Raw genomic sequence first — 20,133 nt, forward strand, 5'->3', positions numbered from 1 at the left:
AGTGAAAAGTCGATTATTAAAGTTTATTCGACCTAAGAGTCGATTGTGAATTTTTGGGTACGTTCATAAAACACAACGGTTTCTGCATCCGTAGATGCAGAGAAAACAATGGGCGCGTTCAGCAGAAAAAGGGTTCAGTGAGTAATCAACGATTATTGGTTCTTACTGTTAGATCCCTAAATCTAGACCAATTACAATGACAAATTGCTCAACTGTTGTGCAACTGTTGAGTTCGCTGAACGCACCCATTGATAAAAGAGAAAATATGGGCCTATGTGTAAAGTGTCAAAAGTCAAGCAACACGAAGAGACCAAAAGCCCATATCAGACTATGGATTAAAACTGATAGCGTGTTCGACTGGCCCTAGGTTAATCGCTCCGAGAGCGATTAATGACGTCATAAGTCTCTACTAGCCAATCATAAAGCTTATAAGTGTTCGACCAATAAACGTAGGCTGAATAACCCAGAGTGGGTTAACCCAGAGCCAGTCGAACAGGCTATTAGATTGAATTGAAAATTGACCAATCAGAGCAAAGTTCACCAAACTTAAACTTAATAAATTTTGCTCTGATTGGCTAAATTTCAATTCAATCTCAATCCTAATGGCCTGGTTTACATCGTACACTTGATACGCGTACTAAATAGTAACTTTCTATTAGATAATCTTGATATTAACAATGCATATCAACGGCGACGCGTTCAATCAATACGTTTTCTTGATGATTATACCAGCTTAATATACTGTTGTTTATATATATCGTCGATATTAAGATTATCTAATAGAAAGTTACTATTTAGTACGCGTATCAAGTGCACGATGTAAACTAAGCCAATCTATAGTCTGATACAGGTTTAACGCTTGGTTTACAATATGCGGAGTAAGAAATAAAAGTAAGAAATTGACCAATCACAATTAAATGTGAGAAGAACAATCAACTGTGATTGATCAATTTGTTTACTGTTTACGTCTTAGGGTGCGTTTCCACTTAGCGCGTCACGCGTCGTGTCGTCATTCGCGGACCAATCAAATCGTCCCATTTTATTCGTCGTAAAGTTAGGCAATAAAATGAGACGATTTGGTCCGCGACGGACAACGCGACGTGTGACGCGCTAAGTGGGAACTCATGCAGGATTCACACCGGGTCCGATGTCCGACTACGATGTCCGATATCTAATAGGAGAACAGCTTTCTAATATAGAATTCAATTCTCCATTGGAAAGCTATTTTTTTATTGGATATTGAACGTCGTACGTCGGACATCGGACGCGGTATGAATCCTGCATCAGTCTTAGGCTGAGTTCCCACTGAGTACGTCACGCGTCGCGTTGTCTGCCTGCGTCACAAGTTAACCAATCAAATCCTCTAATTGGGATCATGCGACGCGCGATGTACGACGCGCTTGTTCCAATGGAACTATTTGATTGGTTAAACTCGTGACGCGACCGACGACGCGACGCGTGACGCGCTAAATAAGAACGCACTTTAAAGGTGCCGATACATGGGAGCGTTCCAGCGTCGAGCGTTAAAGCGTTGGCCAATCAACGTATCAGGTTTCAGAAATATACTTGTAGTTTTTGCGGAAAGTGGCACATTGATTGGTTACCGCTTTAACGCTCGACGCTCGATATTCCCATGTAAAGGCACCTTTAGGGTGCTATTTCACGTGTCGTACGACAAGTTTTTCGGATATGTTTATTGGTTTATTGGCGAATAGAGTATTTCTAGGTTCTCTGTTTGTCAACCAATGAACGTATCCAAAAAGCTTATCGTACGACACGTGAAATATCAGCTTTATGTAGGATTCACACCGCTATCCAACGTACGACATCCGGTATCCAATAAAAGAATAACTTTCCAATGGAGAATTGAATTCTCTATTAAAAAGCTGTTCTCCTATTGGATATTGGACGTCGTATGCGTGTGAATCCTGCATTACGCATGCGCGAAAATTTCCCTCATCATCGTCACAGCATTTTTTTCATCGTATGTGATCGTTCACAGTCGTTCATTTCGCTTCTGAACCTTGCGTGAGCTACGTCGTATTGTCTGACAAAGAAAAGGTACGTACTAAATCTGAATATATATTTTCGAGAATCCATCGTCATCCACCTAAATTCGTTGCTTGAGCATCTCATAACAAGCTTCTTACGCACAATTCTTCTTGCGTATAATACTTTGAATTATATTTTTTAAATTATATAATATTTTATCACACAACGTGGGCACATTTTTTTGATGCTTTTCGATGATGACGACACATTTGTAGTCTCGTTCGTATGATCGTTTCTTGATTATAATCTTATTACGAGTCTGATTATATTGATTTTTATATACCATTGCCATGTGTTCTGTATGCCGTTGAATTCAGCATCCATTTTCCTTTATTTTAGAATGGGATTTGTAAAACCACCCGCTATCAAGCGTCGGAGGGTGTCTATTAAGTATTGGGTCAGTCAAAAAACTCCTGTAATTATTTGAAAATAAACATCAAAATGCATTTGCATCATGTTGTTTAAATTTATAAAGGATGTAAATGTTTCTATGGTAAAATTATACAATTTAAAGTTCTCCGATTTAGTTGAAACTCTACAATATTAATAAAACAATCGTTTTTTATGCGTAGAAAACAAATATAAAAGTAAAAATGAAATTGAAAAAATTGGGCCATATATCTGTAGCCAATTCTTTACTAGGACGATAGATTAAAAAATCAATTTTTAAATTAATTAGTGTGTTCCATCATGACAAAGCCAGATTTTACATTACAATGCAAACTATGTGCTCAAAAAACTGAATTAGGATATTGTATCCTCTATGTATTGCACCATCTGACTATTTCTCGTTTCAATCATTACAGAATAATTTGACTGAGAAGATCAGTTTGATAAGTTGATCAGTTTGAGGACCTTAAAAATAAATAAAAATTAATTCAAAATTGAACTTTGACTGACCCAATAGATCATGCTCGTCCATACTCGATGTGTGAGTAATATTTTGTTTATTATATGTTGGGAGAAATATCATTGTGATCTTTTGCAAGCATTAGTTCCTTTATTTGATTTATAATCTAATCAAGTTGAGTTTATATCATATTCAATTGTTTGCTAATCAATATCTTCAGAATTACATTTGAGAATATCACGTAATATTTACCTTCTCCAATATTATGTAAATTTTTATGCATTAACCTAATCAAATGTATATACTATGATGCAATTATACTGCCCCAGTCTGAAAATCTATGACTGATCCAGTTTACTGATAAAATCATTAAAAACAACTTCTTTTAACAATCTATGCCATGTATATTGATTTGTAATTGTTTTAACAGGAGATGGAGAAGTCAGTTATGATTCATAAGAATCATGAGAGTGTTTCCAAGAATGGAAATTCATGTAAGTTGTAATTTATATTATATATCATTTTAAATTTAAAAGAAGAGCGTAATAGAATATATCTCAATATCACAATTAATATATGATGTATCATTCTTTATTTGATTTATAATCTAATCAAGTTGTGTTTATATCGTGCTCAATTGTTTGCTAATCAATATTTTCAGAATTATATTCGAGAATATCACGTAATTTACCTTCTCCAATATTATGTAAATTTTTATGCATTAACCTAATCAAATGCACATACTATGATGCAATTATACTGCCCCAGCCTGAGAATCTATGACTGATCCAGTTTACTGATGAAATCATTAAAAATAACTTCTTTTAACAATCTATGCAATGTATATTGATTTGTAATTGTTTTAACAGGAGATGGAGAAGTCAGTTATGGTTCATGAGAATCATGAGAGCGTTTCCAAGAATGGAAATTCATGTAAGTTGTAATTTATATTATATATCATTTTAAACTTAAAAGAAAAGCGTAAAAGAATATATCTCAATATCACAATTAATATATGATTTATCATCCTTTATTTGATTGATAATCTAATCAAGTTGGGTTTATATCGTGCTCAGTTGTTTGCTAATCAATATCTTCAGAATTACATTTGAGAATATCACGTAACATTTACCTTCTCCAATATTATGTAAATTTTTATGCATTAACCTCATCAAATGCACATACTATGATGCAATTATACTGCCCCAGCCTGAGAATCTATGACTGATCCAGTTTACTGATAAAATCATTAAAAGCAATTTTTTTAACAATTTATGCAATGTATATTGGTTTATAATCGTTTTAACACGATTTTAACAGGAAATGGAGAAGTCAGTTATGATTCATGAGAATCATGAAAGTGTTTCCAAGAATGGAAATTCATGTAAGTTGTAATATATATTATATATCATTTTAAACTTAAAAGAAGAACTTAAAAGAATATATCTCAATATCACAATTAATATATGATGAATCAACCTGCCCTAGTCAATCAGAATATACATGAAGAATAATGTTATTTCTGAAAAATATTAATTTTAATGAAATTATATAAATGGTTATGCATGTCCTAATTATAATATTATTTCAGATGTTTTCCTAGAAAATGGATGATGATAGAAAATAAATTTTGATCGTGAAGCAGAATGAAGAATTTTACTAAAAGTCCCGGGTTCGATCCCAGATGGAACCTAAAATTTTCATGCGCTCGTATCTCCTTCTCGGAGGCAAGTCCCTAAGAATATCTTTGCTACGAAGACCTCAAAATCTGCCGTTCGGAATTGGCGTTAAAAATGTAGGTCCCGTATGCCTGTGTTACGTATACCTGCGTGCACACCACAGGTATACGTAAAGAGAGGTAGGCGTTGGCGCTGTACTTGGACTGTAGCGTACCATTGGAAGGAAAGAAAATATATTTAAGGAGCAATTTACATTTGCATGGAAAAACAAAAATAAAATATCTCAATCATGTAAGTAATTAAAACTTTCTGATCAAATTATCAATACACTAAAGAGAGAACGTTACAAAACTATGTCTTTTCTATGATGATTTATTTAGTTATCCCTGTCTTACATATAAAATATGGTGATACAAATTATCTGATTTATTAATATATGTTACTCCTTGTGATTGTGTCATAAGTGACAAAAAATTAATGAAAATAATTTTTTTTTTTTCAGGAAAAACGAAAAATGTGAGATGCATGTGATAAGTGATAAATGTGTTTGTCTACAACAAGAAATTAAGAAAGACAGAACACATCTGCAATAATAATAATTGCAATAAATTCCTTTCACATTTGAGTAAGATTTTATATATTTTATTTTCTGATGCATTACTCTAACATAATGATTAAATCTAACAAGCATATGTCTGAAAATGCTTTGCTGCTAAGTTTTTTTTTACTTGATAATTGAATATTGAAACTATCGTAATCCTATATAAATATTCCGTATAATAAGAATACTTTGTGTTTAATTTCAGATTAGTATCAGCAGGCTATCTATATCAATGTAGTCGGTTATATCGCTTATGCAGATGCGATTTAAAGGTAAATACATTAAGATAAACGCTGTATTAATTTACATGAAGATTAATACTTTCAATTTTGCAAAAAACATAAATGATGATAAATTTATACGCTATAATGACAAATATGATTATATAACTTGCCCTCACTGATTCGGCGATAGATAAAATTTTAAATTTTCTTTTTATATATTCGATCAAATAATCGTTTCCTCCTTTATTGCAGATATATTAAATGTGGCCCCTAACATCCATACAAGATATTCCTATGTGATAGAGATAAAGGTAATAAGATATTTTATAAAATATATATTTTATATATTTTGATGAATTTTTTAAATATTTTCGTGATAAATAATAAATGTGTTTGTCTACAACAAGAAATTAAAGAAGACAGAACACATCTGCAATAATAATAATTGCATTAAATTCCTTTCACATTTGAGTAAAATTTTATATATTTTATTTTCTAATGTATTATTCTAACATGATGATTAAACCTGACAAGCATATGTCTGAAAATACTTTGCTGCTAAGTTTTTTTTACCTGATAACTGAATATTGAAACTATCGTGATCCTATATAAATATTCCGTATAATAAGAGTACTTTGTGTTTAATTTCAGATTAGTATCAGCATGCTATCTATATCAATGCAATCGATTATATCGCTTATGCAGGTGCGATTTAAAGGTAAATACATTAAGATAAACGCTGTATTAATTTACATGAAAATTAATACTTTCAATTTTGCAAAAAACAAATAATGATATAAATTTATACGCTATAATGACAAATTGATTATATAACTTGCCCTCACTGATTCGGCAATAGATAAAATTTTAAATTTTCTTATGTATTCGATCAAATAATCGTTTACTCCTTTATTGCAGATACATTAAATGTGGCCCCTAACATCCATACAAGATATTCCTATGTGAGAGAGATAAAGGTGATAAGATGTTTTATAAAATAGATATTTTATATATTTTGATGAATTTTTTAAATATTTTCGTGATAAATGATAAATGTGTTTGTCTACAACAAGAAATTAAAGAAGACAGAACACATCTGCAATAATAATAATTGCATTAAATTCCTTTCACATTTGAGTAAAATTTTATATATTTTATTTTCTAATGCATTATATTCTAACATGATGATTAAACCTGACAAGCATATGTCTGAAAATACTTTGCTGCTAAGTTTTTTTATCTGATAACTGAATATTGAAACTATCGTGATCCTATATAAATATTCCGTATAATAAGAGTACTTTGTGTTTAATTTCAGATTAGTATCAGCATGCTATCTATATCAATGCAATCGATTATATCGCTTATGCAGGTGCGATTTAAAGGTAAATACATTAAGATAAACGCTGTATTAATTTACATGAAAATTAATACTTTCAATTTTGCAAAAAACAAATAATGATATAAATTTATACGCTATAATGACAAATTGATTATATAACTTGCCCTCACTGATTCGGCAATAGATAAAATTTTAAATTTTCTTATGTATTCGATCAAATAATCGTTTACTCCTTTATTGCAGATACATTAAATGTGGCCCCTAACATCCATACAAGATATTCCTATGTGAGAGAGATAAAGGTGATAAGATGTTTTATAAAATATATATTTTATATATTTTTTTTAACGCGTGCGAATTTTTTAAATATTTTTAATAATTAATAATGCAAGTATGAATTGTTTCAACGCGCAAAATCTTTGCGATAGATATTTTAAATATTTGTTATTTTTTTTTATATGATGTGTACGATATACGCTATGATAAAAAATGATATTGGCTAAATGTTTCGCTGAAACAATGGATAAATGATGCAAGTTGCAGTTTGAACGTGTCATTAGTTAACTGCTTGTTCTATTTCTTTTTCTAGAGAGACAAAGCTGTAAAAAAGTGAAGTAATAATATAATAAAAGAGGAAATAAATAGCGGATGTTGCGTAGAAACACGATTCTTTTATTAATTATAACTTTTATATTACGTCTAAGGTACAAAATACGAAATAATATGCGTTCCCTTTGGACTAGATACCCATTCCACATAAACGTAACAACAACAGCGCAAGACCGCACGAAAATGGTATTGCGAATTTACATCTTATCAATCCTGATCGACGGCATACTAGCATTGTCCGAAACGCGCAAGATTTAATCCATATGTAAGAAAACCTCTTCCGTTCTGTTTGTTTTCTCGTTTTATACTCGAGGGTGCATATATGTATACAATACGCCGTGGAAAACAAACGTGATTATATAACAAGGAAAATAACTAGGATGAGAATTTGAGACTAGGAATTCTGATCAGAAATTTTTTCAGCCACGAACATAGTCGTAATGCCTCATTTTTAGCTCTTGAACGCCCGAACTCTAATAATATTACTAACATAATGTAGCTAAATATCGAAATTAATGTTAAACTTTAAGTGAATTCACGTTATAATAAATCTTAATCGATTTACACAGAGAGCAGACAATCTAGTGTCCGGTGCATACAATGCAAGGACGCGAGAAGTACATTCGCGCGGGTATAATATAATATAATCGCACTATAATACATAACGAAGTGTGTACCGGACAGGTTGTCAGTCCTGACTGCTAATCGATAGCGTGTAAAGATTCGAAAAGGTATCTTCTCTTATAATCTAAGTCGCGCCGACAAACAGCTCGCGATAATATAATTCTATTGTATCTAAAATGTGCAGTGCTATACGACTGTGTCGTACGTTATAAAAATTACACGCTCGCGCGAGTTGGTCGCGTCCGTATTCTCGATAATCGTCGGCCGCGTCGAACGAAGGCCGGTAGAATGGAAACTCGGTGTTCTCGTCCTCGACACATATCGTTCTCGAAACATCGCGGCGCCGCATGAGCAAGAAATTTCAATATTCGAGTGTTCCATAGGGTGAACGAATTAATTGATATCGCGACCGCACTTCCTCTATGAATCACATTGAATGTTGTTGGTGGAAATTTTTCCGTCAGGTAGCGCAGATATAAATTCTCAACGTTGCTGATGATTCGAAATGTTGCAAGACTCGATAGACTCGCGCGAAAGAAACTTGAATGTCAATGATCGATAGTTAAAATCTTCCTCTCGCTATTAATATCGTTCCTTAATTTATAATATCTTCTTCGATTTCACGAGTATTCCCGAATTCGAATCTTATAAGTTTATACATATATGATACGAAATAACTCCTCGAAAAATTCACAGCCTTTAGAAACATTTCGAATGCATCTGCGACGACACTTGCGTCGATATGGATAGACAGTATTTTCGCCGACACACCAGGGTCTCAGGAACTTGGTGTATATCCTTCGTGCCCAACACTCGGTTCACAAGTGATGCTAGGCTGTCGTACGGTCGAAAAATTACGAACAAGCTCTGTACCCGTCAATCTGCTTTAGAAAGAACGGTTTTGCCTTATTGGTCTCGCAAAAATGGAAAAAGTTGATGGCCTTCACTCCTGAATTAACCGACATTCATGCATATTTTTGTTACGGCGCCACTCTTATGAGTGACCGCTAGCACCTTTCCCGTAAATATTTATACGAACTGTGTAATGTCGCAGTTCCACTCGCTATATCGATACGCTATACAACATATCTACATTGAGCACGCGATCCGCCAGTTGTCACAACTGAAGCCGGTAATCCGTGATAGGATCGAAGTCCTTCTGGTGGGTGGAATTTGAAGCCATCACATATCCCCATAGTCGCATGGCGGTCGCGCAGATCTTTTGTATCTCACGCACCTCCTCAAAGTCTAAATCCGCCCGCCAGTGGAAAGGCGCGACTTTGGAATTTCGGAAGGTACTCGACACACCACCCACGTCGTTCTTGGTGTGCGTGTCCAGGAATCGTTTCACATTCACATGAAAGTCCAAGCCGTAAAAATTGTAAAGCTCCTTTACGTGCTTGTAGGGGTCCACGGATAGGTCTTCGTAGCGTACCACTCTATAAAAAATTCAGCGTTTAGACTGTCCCGTTAACGTAAACGTAACTTGCATAGGACACGATTATTACCAGTAAATACTATCGAATAAATCTTTATAGCAGATATTATCTTCAAATAATTGATCAAGTAACACTACAATTATAATCTTATGAGAATAGTACCTGAATGAATGAGGATATTTCCTCGAGAGCTCTACCGCCGCGATAAAATCCGACACCATATCTGCGCAAACCAGATTCGGGTCGGAGCAGTCGGGCTTGGCGGGACACCATTCCCTGTGTTTTCTAGATTGCAAAATGCCCCTCGGATCACGAATAAGTAGGACTAATCGCACGTTTAAACTGCAACGTGAATGAGTGCATTTTTACAGACCGAAACAACATGATATCCATAGCCAACGTCTAAAGAATGTTTACTAAATTAAACATATTTCTTTAGATATTTCTGAATATTAATACGCTCATCATGCCCTTAATGCTGATTCCTTACTTTTCTTCAGCTAACAGCCTTTCCGCTACACGCAGCCTCAATCGCACAAGCTTCATCGACTGGAAAGGAAACAACCGGCAGAATTTGGATACGAAACGCGGATCCCAGCAGATACGTTTATGCGCCTGACACTGTCGCCATAAGTGTGTGTTGTGATTGAAAACCCAGGGATGAGTCTTCCCATAATTCAGGTAACGATCTGCAGCACAATTGCAATCGCATATAATCGTTAATTTTGCGACAAGGCGCGATCGCGAAATATAAATTAACAGAGTGTGAAGTTACCGAGTTCTTTGAATTCACATTTCAGTAAAGAGATGATCTTCGTTAGGGACTCATCGGCGAGCGGCGGTCCTCTGATCTGCACGATTCCGTAATCAAGCAACGGCTCGTAGTGATAAAAGTTTGCCGGATGAGCGTTGACCACATCGCCAAGGAACGTGCTGCCACTTCTCCAACTCGTCAAAATTACGCTTTTCATAGGTCTACCTCCTTGTTCCATCACCAGATCTTCGAGTTTGCTGCAACAAACGAGAGGTTTAACATTCTCTATCTTAACTTTCACTTAAAACGTTTCTGAAGGTAACGTCCCAATGATTTTTTACCTCACGTTTATCCCATATTTTCCGTTTGGATACTCATAATTTTCCATATCCCGTTTAATCGCCTTTCTTTGCTGATCGACCACTTCCTGAATTTCGTTGATTGTTGCATTGTCCGCGGATCCTGTGATATATGCCTATAAATTAGATTGATCAGATTACGAAAGAGAAATATTTCACTACAATATACAAATATACAATATGTTAGCAACATTACAAATAAATTCAGCGTTAGAGAACATAACTTTGAAATGAATATGCAACATACGTTTCTTAAATACGGAGCAGGAAGAAGTAACGATTTTATAATTGCATAGAAGCGAATAAACTTTTATAGAAGAATGTTAATCAGTGTATCAACCTGCTATTTTAACAAATCTAAAACTGTAAATCACACAAATAATGTATAATTGCGGCTATAAAGATTGACACACAGTTTTCTTCTCGACATGTTTTCGAACTTATGATTAGAAAAACTATGTCCTCGAACTTTTCAAAGACAAATTCTTCCGTCGAATGGATTCTAAAATGTACCAAAAACAAGTGTATCAACCTTTGTGGCCGCGATGTTAATCTATTATATTTACAGTAGCCGTTTATACTTCCACCTATTTGTTGTCAAAAAGAGATTTAAATATGTATAATAGGTTTGTGATGAGAGTATCACTTATCTTTTGTGTTTTAAAGCAAGCAAAGCGGAAAGTTATTTACTAACGTTATTTTAAAGCAGAGAGAATAAGTGGCAAACACAAGTAATGCATATAATAAACAAATACTTTGTTAAATTAGCACAATTTACACAATAAACTTCAATACGAGATTATATATAATAAAGATAAAATCTACAGTAATGCGAGGAAACTTTATCGAGGATATATGCTGTTTTCTTGTGATTTTATCATTTGTTTATAAAATTTTATAATATGTCTATATATGTCTATATCTATAATATAAAATTTAATAAAATCTTCCGTTATCAGTTAATGAAATAATATAAAAACAAATCATATTGAAAATGATCCGTAAATTTCTTATGCAATATAACTTATCAATACTGATAAGGTGTAACATTAAATTTAAGAAAAATAAACGTCTCTGAAAATAAAAATAAAATAAAAAGTAAAATATCCTGACCTACGTTAATGTTTCCATCAATATAAAGATAAGATAAGACTCTCTAACACTGTGCTTAATAAAAAGCAATAATATTTACACATTACATTGATACACACGTGCATACCTGGCTTACCGTTACTGGCTCTTGAATTTTTGTAGTCCGTGGCCTTATCTCAACATCCTACATCGAAGAAGAAAGCATCGACGTTTTAGCGTTTTCGTTTGTGCGTCTGCATTGCGAACACGAATGTATCTACCACTGATGTGACATAGGATAATGATCTTTCTCCCTCTTTCTCGGTCTAAATAGCGTGTGTTAATGTTTATTGGAGATGCATAAGTGCAAGTACCGATGAGTATGCCGTGAGGCTATAAATTGTTACACTAGTTTAAAAAGTGAAAGTGTATATTACTAATTAGTGCTAATCTACGAGCATGCCGACTTTTCGATAAGTAATTATAAGTGTTTTCCGGATTGTCGTTAGATTTCAGAAGAGAAGAATTCGTGTCCTTTGATATTTCACAGATAATGAATCAGTTATCAGTTCATTATTCAGCTGATTATAAAAAAACACTACACTTTATTGTATTAATATTATTTATCGAGGAGTGCTCTCAAGTGTACTCCAATTCTCAATTAACGTGAGTCTGACTTCAAATTGAATTATGAGATTATGAAACCAAGATTCGACACGGTATATAAGTATGTTATAAGAATATTTAGCGCACATCTCTGGAGAGGTATTCCGACATTCTGTAACGATAGTCCTGAAACAACGTGAGAAAAGGGAGCAGGAGAAGAGATGGCGACAGAAGGAGAAGAAGAATCATCAATCTCTTATGTAGTCTGTACGAGAGTATCGTTAGTATGTGAAGAGAGAGAGAAAGAAAGAGTTGGATAAAAAGTTAGGTGCGAAAGTTAGAATTTACCATCGGAAAGAGCGTGTTTGGCGTGACTCAATTTTAGAGCAATCTCCACCTCCGAATTTTTACTGACCGATATCACCGGCTGCAGTCGATGCTCGAGGTAGCTGCTGTAGCGCTGATTAAACGCTAGGAAGAAGATGCAGACAGACGCCAGGCCTACCAGACCATAGAAACTCAGCCGCCTCGACATCCTTATTCCTATAAAGCGCAGCAACTTAAAAAGATAAAAATAATTTATACATATTGAGTGATATATACGCGGGAGGGGAGCGGATTCAATTATAACCCAAATTAATACCCTTGCGGTTACAACAAAATATTTAATTCATGTCGTGTAGCGTCGAAACAAAACGTTGCAAAAATGCAGCAGCAATTAATAATAGAGTGCCGGAGATGGAGTCATTTTGACTTCTTTAAAGTCTTCTTATTGTCGCTATTTCTGTTTCTCGTGGTTTAGGAAAAAAATATTTTTCCTGTAATTTTTAATTATATTCTTAAAATGTTCATAAGTTATTAATATGAGTAATGAGAAACAAAGAAAATCTTAAGATGTTAGAATCGCAAGTAATCAAAATGATTTTTTAAATTATTTTTTTTTTTTAATTATGATTTATAGTGATTTTCTGAGAATCATTTATTCTCATAATTCTAAGAATTATTTATTTTCGGGCATTCTAGCATTAAGTCGTATCTTTATTCCGAGGAGAAAACACAAGAGTGATTCACTTTATCATAATGACGATCGGCGTTAGTAAACGATACATCAAGATAAAGCGCGTGACATAACGTGATAAGCAGTCGTCATCACTATCAAAGCATTATATAAAAAAAAATGTTCATTTTTATATCTTCTATATTTCTGAAGAGTTTGTTGATTCAACTTCTTTACATACTTTATGGTAACTTGATCACACATAGAAAATTTAATACAATTAAATACAATTTAATACAATTTAATACAAACTCATTACATGAGTTAATGCACTTCACGAGTTAAATACTTCACTGTAATCTATTCGATACTTTGTAACATATATGTGGGCAGTGATTGAATTCTTATTTAACTGTTATTTTAATCACCACTCAGAGTATAATGTATGCAACAAGGAGGGATAGCGAAAGGTCCATGTTCAATATCCTATTGACGTGAAGTGAGCCGCGGTATTCGATAAACAGTGATCGAGTCCCGCTGCTATAAATCATTTGCGATAACAGCATCGCGTTACGCCATTTATTAAAAAAAGAAAGCACGGCCCCTCATGGGATCGTCAAATGATTTGACTCTACGTTCATGAATACTTTACTAATCGTGATAATATTTAATATTCGTGACTATGGAAGACTGAGCGGCGGTATGAGCTTAATTAACTGAAGATTGCGATAAAAAGAGTAAAAGGAGTTTCTTGCCTCTTTGCAATTCGGCGATAACGGGGGCGCGATAAGGTCGCGGCGGCGGAACGATCGATTGAAATTAATTGCGGTAACGGGGACGCGATTCGTCTCACCTTCTGTGGAACGAGATCCTCCGCTAAATAAAACCTCGTCATCGTCCGTGCCAACGGCAATTCTTCATATCACTAAAACCAAACGCTTTTCGCTAGTATCTAATAGCGATAGGCAGCACAGTGATAAAACATCCGCAGGCAACTGTCAAACGCGTCGCTGGATCGACTCGACTCGTAAAAATAATGCACTTCGTGACGCAAAATTGAAAAAGAAAAGGAAAAAAAAACATTAACGCTTGAATTCAAAATTAGAACTCTTGAATTTTTGAACATTCGAAAAAAGCAATATGGCGGGCACGAAATTATAAGCGCGTTACGCTTCTAGCGCTCGGTTCGAGTTTCGTACGACGTTCACGTCAATCGATCTTTCGATTATTTAAGTTGACTTCGCACCATCGACAGAGAGAAAGAGAGAAAAAGAGAGAATTGGCTGAGATATCGTTGCTTCTCTGTTCTCTCTTAATTACAGTTCCGACTGGTCCATCTATAGTACGCGTGCAGAATAGAGTATAGTCGACTGCGGTTATCGGCGGCAACGACGGTGATCGCGGCTGACGTGGTGCGGTAGGACAGCCGATAAAACTTTTTTACGACTCGGGAAAGGAAAAGGGAGGATGATCGAGTTCGCGGATGTATAATCGACTCGCGAAATTACACTCGCGGTTCCGCAATATCGGCACAGTCGAGCGGCACTCGGAAAGACGGATGGTTTCGAGCAGCGGCTACGACGACGGGCAGCAAAAAGCGCGGTGGCACGCGCGCGATTTGCGACGAACTTCAGCCTCGTCAGAAGCGGGGCGGCGGACGTACAAATTCCGCCGCTAACTGTTGATACCGCGAAATTATAGTGCGATAAGCTGATTGTTACGCGATTTCGCAAGCTGCCGGGCGGGGACGAGGCTCCCCTCTCACGCTCTCGCTCCTACAGTCCCGCTCTAAGCTTCCTCTCTCTTTCGCTCTCTCTCTCTTTCTCTCTCCCTTTCTCTTTCTCTCTCGCTCGTGTTACATTCGCACACACCGGCGGAACGGAAATGCGCCTCCCGTCTTCGTTTCTCTTACCTTGGAATTGCGCTCGTGCACTCGCTACTGCACATTCGACCGCAATAACAACAATGGCACATTCGACAACAATGACGGCGATAACGACGCGAGGATGTTCGTCATGCCGCTCAATGCCGAGCGGGTTGTTGAGACGGCTGCAGGAGTCGCGGGAGGTCGCGACTCATCACGAGGACGTAAGGACTACATGCGACACGATGTCGACGATGAGCGACGTCCATCGCGACAGCCGACGACGATCGGTGGCCTACTAACGGGCGGTTGACTCACTCGGCCACACTCCGTCGGCGGCGGTAGAGCCGTATTGCGGCTCGTGCCAGGCGCGGCGCGCCATTTAGGCGCAATACAATATACCGTGGTGGTGTCACGAGGTCTGTTCGTTACCGCTGCACTTCGCACACTCCGCTCTCCTTCCCTCTTTCGTTAGTATGGAGAATGGGGAAGAGAGAGAGAGAGAGAGAGAGAGAGAAAAGGAGAGGAAGAGAGAAATCCGTTTACCTGCATTGCATCTTAAACGGGGAGAGCGGCGGGAAACGGAGCAGCCAAAACGAACGTACTTCGAGGCGTGACGTATAAGAGCCGGATGCAGATATATCGAGGATGCCTCACGTTATGGATCGTGGACGTTTCTCGTTTTGGACATGAATTAGGTGTATTTTTTATACGTACGGTTTTACCTCTCCGAAAAGGCTCCGATATCATTAAATATTATACGCAATTTTAATAGGTTTTAAATGCGGAATTTTATACGCAAAATTGCATGCGTTAGCTTAGGTTAGGTTAGGTTATCAATCTAAAGGTCAGACAATATTGATTGCCGAAAGTTAGTTACGATGTATTTATGAAAATACTGAGTTCGCGATATCTCATCGCGAGCGTTAGCAAACGTGCGATATTTCGTAGCTATCTTTTCTTCCAGCAATCGATAATCATACAAGCGACATCTCAATCGAAATGTCACTTGGTTATTCCCAAAAGCGACAATTATCGATAACGCGCCAGCTTCCAAGGCGCAGTTTAATCCGTTTCTCACGTGTTTTTTTGAACGCGCGCGAATGTAAACGAGCGAACGAGCAGTTTCGAAGAGAACGGATGAAATTTCAAATCGCTCGGTAGCCGGTTACGAGTCGTCGCGCTACCTAGTACACTCGACCGCCGTGCAGTGGCGTTAGTGGCGCCGCGCAACTTGTCGCCGTGCGCCTCGCAGCGAGCTTCAGTCGGATGCTGTTGCTTGAGCGGCACATTGGTGTTTGCGGGGAGGATCGTCTCGCAGCACGCGCGCGCGCGTCGTTCTTCTCCTTTCCCTCTTCCTCTGACGGACATGACGCGCGAACTGTAGCAGTTTTTGTCCAGCCGAAGGGTATCAGTCCATTTCTAACTTCTCGCTTATCCGTCGCGTTCTCACCCATTACCGCTCTCACGACGCACACGCTAACATACGTACTCTCTCTTTCTTTCTTTCTCTCTCTCTCTCTCTCTTCCTCTCTCTCTCTCTCTCTCTCTCTCTCTTTCTCTCTTCCCCTTATCCTCCCAGTCTCCAACCCCTCCTTCCCACCGGAGCAAGCCGAAAACTCGTTATGCTCCGGGTTTCTCGTCCCGAACCGGTAACACTTCGTGATTAGCGCGCGCGCACGCGAAAGAAAGAGAGAGAGAGGGAGGAAGAGAGAGAGAGAGAGAAAGATAGGAGAGAGTGAGTGAGAGTGAGAGAGTGCCCGATCTTCGACCATCGTCGCCCTCGCCTCCCTCGCGTGGTGTCGTTCGAGAAGCCGTGAAGAGCGCGCGAGGGAAATAAAACGCGGGTCGCGTTTCCCGACGAGATGCGCCGCATCGCCGTGCCGTCGTGGTTCTTCCCCTCGTGAGGACGTGAACGGAATATCGCGTCGCGACGAAGCCGGAGGTTTTCGGGAGGTGCGTCTGGTCACTCCACGGCCGCCGGCTACTGCTGTTACTGCTGCTGCTTGACGTTGCGACCAGGAACGGCCCCGTATCGGAGGAGGAGAATCGGCAGCCGGGAGGATGCGCAGCTGAACGGATTATTGGTGAGTACTGCTCCCAAATATCCTTCGCACTGCGAAGCTCTCTATCGTTACAGACGCGAGCCTACAAGATTCAAAGATCATCATTCTCGCGATTCAATATCAGCGATGTCATGAACTCTAATGAAGTTTTATCTACAATATTTTCCTTGCTTCCTATTTTTTTCTCCTTATCTCTGTCTCCGACTCGAACCTCAAGCTTTAAGCCAGAAAAGACACAAGACGAGAAACAGGAGGCAAAGAACACATTGCAGATTAAGCTTAAGTGCCATGTGCAGCATGATCGGTACGCGGGAAGGCTTGTGTGTTTGTTTCGTCACTTTGCGCCTCTGCGATCTTGTTTTTCTTTCTACGACCTTGCGCGTATTTTGCGCCATCGTGCGAAATTTCAGGGTGTCCACACGTTAGAAAATATTTACGTCTTTCAGATACGGTAAACGTTAAAATCACGTGGCCGGGTCTAAAGATGAAACTGCGCACTCGCGTCATTCACCGTAACGCTATTCACCGTAACGTTAGGTAATATGCGATGTTATTTTTTAATAAATAATGTTATTTGAATAACGATGGACGACGGGTGATGGTAGTCATCATATGTGGGATTCTGTGCCGCATCCTGCCAATATCGAAAAATGAAAGAATGATTCAATCTTAGGATCAAGTTGTAAAGTCTTCCATTTTTTAAGAAGTTAGACCGTTTTTTGACAAGTTAGACTTCAAAAATTTCGATTGTGCAATAAGCAGTTGCGTCTTTAGACACGATCATGTGACTTTACCATGTTTAAAAGACGATATTGCAAAAACTGTTGTTTGCGGCAGAAGCGTGTACGTAATGTATGACATTCGCGGATATAAAAACAAGCAGACCATTACAAACAGGTGTTTTGAAAGCAGGATTGCGATATGGTTTGGCGTTGCCTCGAACCTCGCATATTATATATACCTTAAATAATTTCCCGAATGTTTCTGAATTTGATTGTAATAATAGAAGTTCTCTCTTGAACGAATTTAAAACTGACTTCTCCTTAGAAAACATATACGTAGGCATCGATGGTTTCGGAATTACGAACAACTATCGGTCGGTTTTTCAATGATAGTTTAAACTTAGATTTCAACTTAAACTCTGTTTAAACAAAACAAACGCATTGTTAGAATAAAGTTTAAACTTGAATCCAAGTTTAAACTGCCATTGAAAAACCGGTTCTAACAGAGACAATTTCGTATTCAAGACTGTAAAATGAAATGTTACGATTTCATATAAAATTTATTGCAAAATAATGAATCTGATATTTATTGCCTACGTAATTAATTTTTTAACACAAATGGAGCCATAAACTTTGAGATGTGTTCCTATCGATAAATAAACTTACACGTGACATACTTAACATACACATACACACATACATGACTAATCAGAGCCCGCTGAGTAAGCCATTGCTCGGCATTAAGAGACACGGCGATTTAAGATTTTGCATTGATTCAATTCGTCGCGCAAATTAAGTAACGATTAAGTCGAATTAATCTCAGTTACGTTATGCGGATTGAATTACGTTCTGACAGCTTGCATGATTGGCTCCACTTAAATTCCACGTGTCTTCAACTTTTTCAATTCGAAGGCTAACTCTAGACTATTACTCGCCTTTTAATAAAGTATTTTACATTTTCTTTTTAAACATACCCAGGCAGACATGTACACATTTAGATGTGTATACATTTAGCAATAAATTTATCAGTCGGTTTGTAAAAATTGCATTCTTATAAGTGGTTTATATGGCACTTATATTTATTACATAGAATGACGAAATAGAAATACGAAAAAATATCAAAGAAATTATAAAAATTTGCTCGAAGTAGTATGTTATATAAAGTATAACATGAAAACCTGAACTTTAAGTAAATTTCTTTCTACATCGGTAGAATTCATCATTGTATGATGTAGATTCAATGCTTGATGCAGTGTACTTGTCATTTCAATGTAACTAAACGCGGAGAAAAATAATTTTGTTCTTTTAACAAAATCGTCGTTGCTATTGTATATTCGTAGTGACATCAAAAAAATTTAGTTGACGTAACTAAGTTTACAAATTATTCGTTATCAGAGCAGAAGTAATTTCGTTGCGAGGATAGAAAAAATTTGTTGAGTATATTTGTCCTAAGAATCACGTTAATTTGCTATTGATGCAAAATAATGTATCCTTAGCAAATTTATTTGCTATCGGAGCAAAACTGCAATTGTTTATATAAATTCATTATGGTTCTTATAGCAAAATAATTTGTAGATTCAGCAAATTATATCTAGCAAATAATGATTAATACTCTTAGCAAATCTTTTTGCTGTCCATATAATAACGAAAAGATTTTGCTAGATCAGCAGAAAATTTACTGGGCCAGCAAATTATTTTTCTCCGTGAAATAATCGTAAAGTTTCCATCATCAATTGTCTTACGTTGTGATGATCATGAAAGTCTATCTGGGTAGTTTTATTTACTATTCCTTCTCCTTGTAAATTACTCGACAGAAAGATTCTAAGAGCAAATAATTGAAGAATGGGAAAGATGAATATTAGTAGCCAGTATTAAAAAAAGATTCTTCAATTATTTGCTCTTAGAACCTTTCTGTCAAACAATTTACAAGGAGAAGGAATAGTAAATAAAACTACCCAGATAGACTTTCATGATCATCACAACGTAAGACAATTAATGATAAAAACTTTTTAACTTTTTAATCCTTACAAACCTATGGTACAACCTATAGTATAAACAAAGTAAACAAGGAGATACAAACCTATAGTATAAACATTTATTTTTTTTTTTTTAAGTTAGACACTAAGTTCACATTGGCTGAAAACTTTACGATTATTTCACGGAGAAAAATAATTTGTTAGTTCAGCAAATTTTCTGCTGGTTTAGCAAAATCTGTTATATATATATATATATATATATATATATATATATATATATATATATATATATATATAT

The 20,133-nt window shown here is 36.6% G+C and overlaps 3 protein-coding genes across 13 annotated transcripts in view; 2 read left to right on the plus strand and 1 right to left on the minus strand.

The window, feature by feature from the left end:
* Nucleotides 1-1,906: 1,906 nt before the first annotated feature.
* On the plus strand, nucleotides 1,907-8,079 carry LOC116848515. Its single transcript, XM_032824685.1, has 14 exons — nucleotides 1,907-2,061; nucleotides 2,392-2,983; nucleotides 3,333-3,396; nucleotides 3,772-3,835; nucleotides 4,223-4,286; nucleotides 4,494-4,872; nucleotides 5,084-5,206; nucleotides 5,388-5,454; nucleotides 5,659-5,717; nucleotides 6,058-6,124; nucleotides 6,325-6,383; nucleotides 6,725-6,791; nucleotides 6,992-7,050; nucleotides 7,338-8,079. Exons 8-14 carry the CDS (start codon nucleotides 5,436-5,438, stop codon nucleotides 7,359-7,361), a joined length of 354 nt encoding a protein of 117 aa, XP_032680576.1. The 5' UTR covers nucleotides 1,907-2,061; nucleotides 2,392-2,983; nucleotides 3,333-3,396; nucleotides 3,772-3,835; nucleotides 4,223-4,286; nucleotides 4,494-4,872; nucleotides 5,084-5,206; nucleotides 5,388-5,435; the 3' UTR covers nucleotides 7,362-8,079.
* Nucleotides 7,400-15,486, minus strand: LOC116848513 (carbohydrate sulfotransferase 5-like). 10 transcript variants are annotated; one of them, XM_032824678.1, is made up of 9 exons: nucleotides 15,120-15,486; nucleotides 14,061-14,132; nucleotides 12,626-12,769; nucleotides 11,762-11,809; nucleotides 10,516-10,649; nucleotides 10,196-10,431; nucleotides 9,911-10,109; nucleotides 9,583-9,762; nucleotides 7,400-9,420 (listed from the first exon to the last, which is right to left on the minus strand). In XM_032824678.1, the coding sequence occupies exons 2-9, from the start codon at nucleotides 14,100-14,102 to the stop codon at nucleotides 9,099-9,101; spliced, it is 1,305 nt and encodes a 434-aa protein (XP_032680569.1). In that variant the 5' UTR covers nucleotides 14,103-14,132; nucleotides 15,120-15,486; the 3' UTR covers nucleotides 7,400-9,098. The 10 variants fall into 10 exon arrangements, with proteins under 10 accessions (XP_032680569.1, XP_032680566.1, XP_032680568.1 ...); XM_032824675.1 differs by having other exon boundaries at nucleotides 11,753-11,809; XM_032824677.1 differs by lacking the exon at nucleotides 15,120-15,486 and adding an exon at nucleotides 14,454-14,947 and having other exon boundaries at nucleotides 11,753-11,809.
* An 838-nt stretch (nucleotides 15,487-16,324) lies between these two features.
* LOC116848511 (beta-1,4-glucuronyltransferase 1) overlaps nucleotides 16,325-20,133 on the plus strand; it is an 85,482-nt gene continuing 81,673 nt past the window's right edge. Inside the window, exons 1-2 of one of the 2 annotated variants that reach the window (XM_032824670.1) lie at nucleotides 16,326-16,479; nucleotides 16,654-17,158. The gene's annotated coding sequence lies outside the window, so the exon portion shown is untranslated. Of the gene's footprint in view, nucleotides 17,159-20,133 lie in introns of both variants that reach the window. The other variant, XM_032824669.1, reaches the window with a different exon arrangement.

The sequence above is a fragment of the Odontomachus brunneus genome, unplaced genomic scaffold (assembly GCF_010583005.1).
Source record: "Odontomachus brunneus isolate Ranch 3 - 2012 unplaced genomic scaffold, Obru_v1 Obru_scaffold_096, whole genome shotgun sequence".
In the NCBI taxonomy this organism is placed as follows: domain Eukaryota; kingdom Metazoa; phylum Arthropoda; class Insecta; order Hymenoptera; family Formicidae; genus Odontomachus; species Odontomachus brunneus.

Excerpts from the sequence above, each read along its gene's own strand:
- LOC116848513 (XM_032824675.1), bottom strand. The coding sequence starts at position 14,102 with ATGACGAGGTTTTATTTAGCGGAGGATCTCGTTCCACAGAAG. Across the intron at positions 12,770-14,060 it reads AGGATCTCGTTCCACAGAAG|TTGCTGCGCTTTATAGGAAT; the intron begins GTGAGACGAATC and ends TATCTTTTTAAG. Across the intron at positions 9,421-9,582 it reads AAATATCCTCATTCATTCAG|AGTGGTACGCTACGAAGACC; the intron begins GTACTATTCTCA and ends AATTTTTTATAG.
- LOC116848515 (XM_032824685.1), top strand. Across the intron at positions 5,718-6,057 it reads CCTATGTGATAGAGATAAAG|ATTAGTATCAGCATGCTATC; the intron begins GTAATAAGATAT and ends GTTTAATTTCAG. Across the intron at positions 6,125-6,324 it reads TATGCAGGTGCGATTTAAAG|ATACATTAAATGTGGCCCCT; the intron begins GTAAATACATTA and ends CCTTTATTGCAG.